The sequence below is a fragment of the Asparagus officinalis genome, chromosome 7, assembly GCF_001876935.1.
Source record: "Asparagus officinalis chromosome 7, Aspof.V1, whole genome shotgun sequence".
In the NCBI taxonomy this organism is placed as follows: domain Eukaryota; kingdom Viridiplantae; phylum Streptophyta; class Magnoliopsida; order Asparagales; family Asparagaceae; genus Asparagus; species Asparagus officinalis.
Window position 1 is genome coordinate 69,084,089 of NC_033800.1, and position 8,693 is coordinate 69,092,781.

The 8,693-nt window shown below is 34.9% G+C and overlaps 1 protein-coding gene across 1 annotated transcript in view; it reads right to left on the minus strand.

Moving 5' to 3' along the window:
* LOC109849586 (exosome complex component CSL4) overlaps positions 32-8,693 on the minus strand; it is a 22,224-nt gene continuing 13,562 nt past the window's right edge. Inside the window, 4 exon segments of the mRNA XM_020419435.1 lie at positions 32-198; positions 407-557; positions 1,179-1,260; positions 5,080-5,164. Of these exon segments, the coding sequence (XP_020275024.1) occupies positions 469-557; positions 1,179-1,260; positions 5,080-5,164 (256 nt within the window). The 3' untranslated portion in view covers positions 32-198; positions 407-468.

An 8,693-nucleotide genomic window follows, 5' to 3' on the forward strand; every position in this document is an offset into this window, starting at 1 on the left:
GCAGTTCGGGCTCAGGAGAACAGGACACAAATAAGTCGAATATAAGACAGCTCTGCTCATCTAAGTACAATACAATGAAGGTAATGAACATAATATTGCTGATTGTCAATGTCACTACTTGCTATCGCGACAGCAATCAATGAAACCATTGTTATCCTGCACCGTTGAGAGACCACTACTGCCATCGTTTCTAAAACCCTGGAATATCGAAAGGGGCCTCCCATCAATAGGTAATGAGAAATTTTTGAGTAGCAAATAAAGGCATATGGGAACACGAACCATAAAAAACTAAAACATGACCAGTTTTCGATTCCCCCACTTCTACTTTATATATATGCTATGAATGCTCCTTCACTAAACGTTATCTACTAGCTCTAACACAAGAACTATGAGAGAAGTTACTTACTACTCAACTGGAAATCCACTCATCTGAGCTTATCGTCCCTTCATTTCAAGGGAATATGATAGCTAAATAACTTTTGCAACTTTTCTCTGTTCAATCTGGCCAGTCAACGGGCATTGCATTTCTGTCCAACTGATTGGTATCATGGTACCACCTGAGTACAAATAAAACCAGTTATCAATGAAACTTCTTAAGATACCAAACTTATAGGTATAAAAAATGATAGATATCATAATACCATTTTTAAGATATTATATGCTATCCCTACTATATGAACATAATAGTTATTGTGCATAAAAAATTCACATACATCTACCTTGATAGTTTTCTTTTAAATTTAAGGATGTAGTTGAGTATGTCTATCTATAATTCATATTTTTTGTTTTGGTTTGGTTTGCACAAGAGTTACAGACATTGAATCCATTTAAATTAGTTGTGTACTTTAGTTGTGAAAATAGCATTTCCAGACCGACAACAAAGAAGCGATTCACATGCCTCTTTCACACTTATCTAAATACTTTCTTCCTTATACATCATATACTGGTACCAAATCTCACAGTTTCTCTTTCCTACAGTAGAACAGCTGCAAACATTACTTTTAACTATTCTCCGCTTTCTGCATTTTGGCACATTACTTGTAGCTAAGCAGTCAAGTCATTGAAATTGTGACATTAATTGCAAGAAATAATTAATTAGTTTCTAAAGATCTGTTAACATGTCCAAAAAATCGATATCCTACAATGAAATAACAGAAACGAAAACATCAAGATATTACCTGTTATGCTTTGTGCGGATACAACTCCGAGTTCATTCTTTGCCGTGGAAAGGTAATATGCCCTTGCATCTCCAAGAGAGAGCTTGATTCAAGAATTAAGTTTCACAATACTCATCTTGAGTATATTATTTATTTCACAAGAAAGCAATAATTCAATAATTGTGCATGAAGAACACAAGAGAATAAAATGAAAAGATCAATGCATGCAGTGTTTTTTTTCTTGGGGTGCCGCCGGGGAGGATGCAAGTGTAGTATATAATATGCGCTTACATAGCCAATGCATATTATGTAATGTTACTGAATATTAATAAATATTTTATTGTCGCACATATTATTTGGGTATTAATTACATAATTTTTATATTATCCTTAGAAATTGTTTCATTAGATCATGTATTGTGATGGTCACTTTCATGTAGATGTGATCTAACTTAAAAATTTCTTAAACTTGTGCTTAACTTATAACTAATAAAGGATAACTTTATTTTATAAGATTATTATGCATGATAGCGACATGTAAGATGTGGTGGTGGGTCTTAACCACCAGGAATGGAGATTCCTCGGGTGTATATCATAAGCATGCATTGTGATATGTGTAGTACTAGACCACATTTGAATTCTCTAGGACTAGTCACCTAAGATAGAGAATTCAAATTGTGACATGGCCCCTTAATGATATTGTCACTTCCAATTTGATAATTTAGATGCTTTGATATGATGGCTAAACTTATTTTACAAGTGCCACACAACCAGAAACATTAGGTTACTATATTTCATTTAGGGAAGTGAGGTGTATCTAAATAGGATCCAATATGCTCATTTTTTATGAGTTAATTATTATGCATACCCCATGAAGTTACCAAGTTCCCGTCGACGGGTGCGTTTGAAAAATGTTTTTCAAATTTATTTTCTAATAAAATAAAATATTTTAACATTTCAAAATGATTTTTAATGTTTATGGGATTGCAAAATTTAGGCATGAAAAACTAGGTAAATTGTCCTACTAGATAAAGTTGTCTAAAATAAATTGATATTGAAGGGGACTGAATTGTAAGATAATATTATTTATGAATAATTAATCTCATATTATAGAAGAGTTGCTATGAACAGTTGGTCGGATAGAGTTTTGACTGTTAATTAATACTATTAATTTGATTAATAATTGGTTCTCGATATAGCACCAAATTGGTCCCATTAATGACACTAGGCGAGACATATATGTAATACAATTCTATTTTATCCTTAATTGTTATGAATTGGGTTTTGAACAATCCTAAATTGTTTAGGAATTGTTGTCCATTGGGCTAGTTTAGTCTTATATATATATATAGTTCATATGAAGCCTTATAGAGATGATAAGTAAAGCAAAAAGATCATATATCTTTGCATTGCTCCTCTTCGGTGACAAATGGATTTCAGTTGGAGGTTTTTTCTCTTGAAAAGGCTTTTTCGATATATTTTGAGAGATGACATCGTAGAGGATCGAAAAATATTTCAAGTATTCTTCTGATTTTGATTAATTTCCAATAATTATAGGGATGATAATTTTCATCCACACTCATTTGCCTAACTGACCCGCCCACTATCTGGCCTACCCAAACCTAACCATTTAGTTAAATGAGCCTAGTTGGACTAGTTCCATCTCAGTAAATAATAAATGGGCACTAACCACCAGATGGGTAGGCAGAGGCCTGCTTATCTGCCTACCTAGTGATTCAAACCCAACACCCAACTTCCTCTTATTTTTCTCAATCGCTAACTCCTCTCCTCCCCATTAACGCGATTGGGCTTCTCTTGAGATCTTGCACAAACACAAATCCCTCCTCAAAAAACCTAATTCGCTCTCTTGCTGATTTTATCTTCTCGTCTCGTCATCACAAGTCTGTCGCCTCTCTTCAACCCTGTCCCAGAGTCCCATCACCTCCAAAGAACATGGTCACCATCTATTCCGAGCTCTAATGTTTGTCTAAGCGAAACAGATGCATTGATCTTTTATTTCATGTATACTTAAGAGAAAGATTGTTGTAATTGGAAACGTGTTTTTTGTTGCGTATACTATGATTGCAGGTAAATTTTAACTTCTGGGGGGAAGTTGCGATTTTATGGATTAATTTTGAGGATTTAGGTGAAAGATTGCATTTTTAATTTGGAACTATGGTTTTTTAATAGTTTCCCCTCTTTAGGTATTTTTTTAATGAAAAATTGCAACAAACATAGTACATTTTATCGTAGTTTTGTCATAATTTTATCGTAATTTGGAATTATGGTTTTTTTAATAGTTTCCCCTCTCCTCCCCTATTCTAAGAAGCCTTTAATTTTATTTTTTTCCCCTTTACAAATAACCCTTGAAGTTTATTCTTCTTTTCCAAGAAGCTCTCAACTTTCTTTTATGGACAAGAAAATCACTAAGTTAAAAAGAAAAGCTGGAGACTTCTAAGAAGATAGGAATAAAACTTAGGGTCTTTTTAGACTATATTCCCCTGTTTTAGGTGCAATATTTACTAAGCCATATCATGAGTTGGTAGATATCAAAGGCATTTCAATTGTTAAGCTATCTAAATTTGCATTGAATTTTTCTAGAGTGCATTCAAATGGTTGTAAAAAATGTGTGAACTAGAGTAAATTAGATGCATTGTTTTGAGGGTGAAGGAGATGAAGGGATAGACAGATAAAGAGAATTGTAATATAGTGCATGTATAAAGAGGAGAATGCCTAGCATTTAGGGTATGACTTGTTTTGAAGGTGAAGGAGATGACAGGACATAGAAGAGTATTGCATGTAGTGCTTGTATAAAATGAAGAATGGAATACATTTTGGGTAATAAACATGCATACATATATAATGGCATCGGGCATGAGTTACATCTCGTCTAACAAAATGCGCTACTAAGAGATCTAAGTGGTGAGGTGCATACCTTTCCGATGTGACTATTAGGGTGGCCTCGCAAGCATGTACACAAAGGGGGGCCCTGCATGCGTGCACGCACACACACAAAGAGCATTTACATTTGGACTAAAGCAGGGGGTAAAGGAGCTAACGGCTTAGATTTAGTTCAGGTAGATAGAGAAAATATGAGGGGAAACAACAGGGAAAGAAAAAGGTGAGCTTTAAGGTTTGACTGGAGAAAGGGAGGGTAGTTTATTACAACTAAAATTAGGTGCTAAAGTAATAGAGTTAATGGAATATTATCATACCTTTTACTAGTGAAATCTATATTGTGACGAATTGATCCACAAAAAAAAACATATATTAGGGACCTTACGCTATGTCCCACATAATGTTTTTTATTTTATTTTATTTTTCCTCCCTATTCTATTCAGTAGTTAATTTTTCTTATTGTGATGTCCTTAAAAACTACATAACTAATGTTTAGAACCATCTGAACACACAAAATTGAACCAAACTGAATCAAACATTTGCACACTGGGGATTTACGAAATTGTGATTGCTAAAGCCCATATATGTAGGTTTTCACAAAGCCAACTCAAAAGAACTTATGGTTTACGGTAAGTTGATCTCCTGAACAGTTGCATTAGAGGCATTAGTGAAGATTGTACCCTGTTTCTTTCAGAATCCTGGTAAATATCTAATATCGGCAAACTGAGCACTGGAGAAATGTAAGGCTAAACACAACCATCATGGCTCTACACCATAAGATTGTACTGATAATGTCAAACTTAGGCAAAACTCGACAAAATAAATGAGAAAGAGAAATATTTTCGTAATTAAAAAAATATTATGGCAAACTTGGAGCCTATACAAAAAAGAAAATCAGATGAACAAAAGACTAAGTGTACAAAAGAAGAATGAAGATTAAACATGTTCAAAATAAGCGAGAATATCCAATGCTAAATGTTGCGCAAGAAGAAAAATGCAATTGCTGCATCTAAGTTTTAGGATACAACTAAAGCTCTAACAATGTCACCAGGGCGAAAAGACTGGTACATGTCCACTTTATCAATTTCAGTTGCTCTAACATCTTGCTGCCTGGTTATACAAAGAGGAAGAGTAAGCATCAAGAAAATTAATCAAAAATTTTAAATTACTTTAAAGTTTTCAACATAAATGAAAACTACGGAACCTAATATCCTAAAAAAATATCCACACATCGTTGAAGGCCCTTGTTGCATTTCACATGACAGGGCGTTGCCGAATATTGCTTGTCTCCAAAAGATAACAATTCTGAGTAGTCTAAATCAATAAGAGGCTAGTCTAAATCAATAAGAGGCTAAGTGTTTCCAGCTTGGAGTCCTATAAGGTTACTTCTACAATTTATTAGTCGAGAAGATACTGAGGTCAATTTTCCTTGAAAATGAACGTGATTTCTACAAATTCTAGCATACAAAATAATCTAAAAGACTGTATTAGACAATAAAAAAATGGACCTCAACCATATGCATTCACCTCGCGTTCAGATGATATAGAATTTTGGACCCTATAAATCGAAACATGTTCGATTGGACATGGCTTCTCCCATCTACAAAACCTGGTTGTATATCCAAATTAAGAAGGGACTTGGATGTAAATTCACTCTTTCAATTGCCAACGTGAAGCCTCTGAAAGCAGAGAAAATTTTGAATATATATGAGATAATGTGTAAGATATTCAACTTTTACGCCTTTTCTAGACAGTAATAAAGGAGTATCCAAGTATCTATGAGTTTGTTGGGAGTTAGGGTCATGCTTTAATGCCCCATTCGTTCTTAATATCATGACAAAGATGGAGAAATCAATCAGGACAGTTGTCTTAGATTTTCATGCATGTACGATGAAACATGTCCAAGCAATTTAGGCTAAAAATAAGCAATATTTGGGTCTTGTATCAGCTGATACCAATTGATAATGTCCGAGATTAGCAAATATGAATCATTAGCGTGAAGAGAGAGATTTTGTTTTGGTTCGGCCCGTAGTCACATGAAATAGCTAATGGGATAAATTTAGCAAAACTTTCCCCGTAGGATCTAAAAAGAAGGTTTAGACAGTGAAGAGGAGAAGGCAAAAAAAAAGTAACAACATGCTAAGAGAAATTTCTGTTACATTCCTCATAAATGAGCAACACGAAGTGCAAGGAGATAGTAGCAAAACTTTATCCTTAAAAGGAATTTTTATTAGGTTTAGGGTTGTGAATTGAACCCAAACAAGAGGGAAAGACCAATCTGAGCAAACATAAGCGCAAGCCGGTCCTTCCATCAAATGGATTCGGTGTGTGTTTCTGAGTGTTCTTTTTTTAGTTTTTTTGGGGTTTTTTGGGGGTGGTCAGTAGGGGGGCTAAGATGCAAAGTCCTTGATGCTTGTCATGTGCATAAAATGAGGCGCGCAACACATTCATAACTTTTTCAAAAATGAAATGCAATGTTCTATTTTTTTACAAGAACTCGGTTTTTTTAAAATAATTGAATAATAAATAAGTTTAAGAATAGAATTTGTACATGAATGCACAACTGAGACACCAATAATCGACTTAGTACCATATAATTCTAAAATTCCAATCTCCATATCCCATTAATTTTCATAATATTATGACAATTGCAACATGTTCATAAATTTTGATAAAAAATATCAAGATACATAAACTTCATATGATAAGTTAATAGAGTTTAAAAATTTTAACACAAACAACAATGATGAAATTCATAATCTTTTGATGCAATTGAAATGAAATAGTCCAGAAAATAAAGCAGAAGACTACTCTAAATGTTTGGCCATCTTTCTCCACATCATCATCCGACCAGTTAACAAGAACATCTTTCTTCTCTTGTTTTGAAATGAAATAGTCCAGAAAATAAAGCAAAAGACTAGTCTAAATGTTTGGCCATATTTCTCCACATCATCATCCGACCATTTAACAAGAACGTCTTTCTTCTCTTGTTTAAAGATTAGCTATATAGAGAGTACACTAAATCTTAGGGCCTTTTGTAATCCATTTTATCTCTCTCCTTCCTTTATCTACATATTAGAAAATAATGATAATGATAGTCTATATTGCTACCATTGTCAAGGTTCTAAATTGCAGCCGACGTGTCAAAGATATCAGTCGACATGTTAGAGATATCAGCCGACACGTTGGTTTGAGAGGGTTGCTGCAAGAATATCTTCGGTTCAAAAGGAATAGTATTTTAGAAAGAAAAAAGTGACAGCATATCAAGGAATATCTATATTTTGTTTCCTTTTACTTAAAAGTTTGGGTTTGGGATTAGATCCCTTCAACTCAAACCCGAGTACCACAATAACTCATTAACATAAATAGCTCTTACCACTTAAGATAAGGGTTTAGATTCTAATCGTGAACCTCTTCTGCTCTGTTTGTCTTCACTTCCTCTTCAACATTAGAAGCAACAACGCAAACAACGAGAATACCCCAGTTATGATAGTGATTAGGCCAACAATGTGGAAAAACAAATCATGGTTCAATTCTTCAACTCTCCCACAATAAATGAAGCATGATTCGGTTTTTCACCTACAAACGGTGTGCAAACAAGGCTTCAATGGTAAATAAGATATTCTCCCTACCTCCCTACGATGTACGAAAAGGCTACAATGGAAAGTAAAGGTTTTCTCTCTTCCTACCATGTCCGAACAAGACTTCAATGGTGATTTGGTTCTTCAACGACAAACGACGTGCAAACAAGGCTTCAATGGTAACCAAGATATTCTCTATATCTCCCTACGATGTGCGAACAAGGCTTCCTTATGGTGTCTGAACAAGACTACAATGGTAAACAATGTATCCTCCCTCCCTTCTCAAAGTGTGCGAATAAGATTTTGACGGTAAACAAGTCTCTCAAGACTACAATAGTAAACAAGGTATCCTCCCTCCCTTCCCAAAGTGTGCGGATAAGATTTTGACGGTAAACAAGTCTCTCTCTCTCTCTCCCCCTCCCCCTCCCCCCCGTTCCACCAAATTATCCCCTTGTTCGCATTCACCTCCATTCCTCGTATAGATTAACTATTTCACCAAGTACATTTGAGCTAGGTTTGTTCTTCAAGAGAATGTCCTTCACTTTCCTGCAAAAGTTTGTATAGCTCTCCTCGCCATCATCATTTTGATTGGTCAATACAAAGAACTCTAAGCCATCATAAGACAACTCATAAAGCATAACCTTCTCCTCACTACCACTAGTGCCTTTTAATAAGATTTTGACGGTAAACAAGGTTCTCCCTCCCTCCCTCCCTCCCCCCACCCTCTCTCTCTCATATCATGTTCCACCAGATTGTCCCCTTGTTCCAGCTCATGGATCTCATGTTCATCGTTTAGAGTACATATTTCAAGGATAACTCACATTCACCTCAATTCCTCGTATAGATTAACTATTTCACCAAGTACATTTGAGCTAGGTTTGTTCTTCGAGAGAATATCCTTTACTTTCCTACAAAAGTTTGTATAGCTCCCCTCGTCATCATCGTTTTGATTGGTCAAAACAAAGAACTCTAAGCCATTATAAGACACCTCATAAAGCATAACATTTTCCTCACAAACACTAGTGCCTTCTCATAAGATTTTGACAACAAACAAGGTT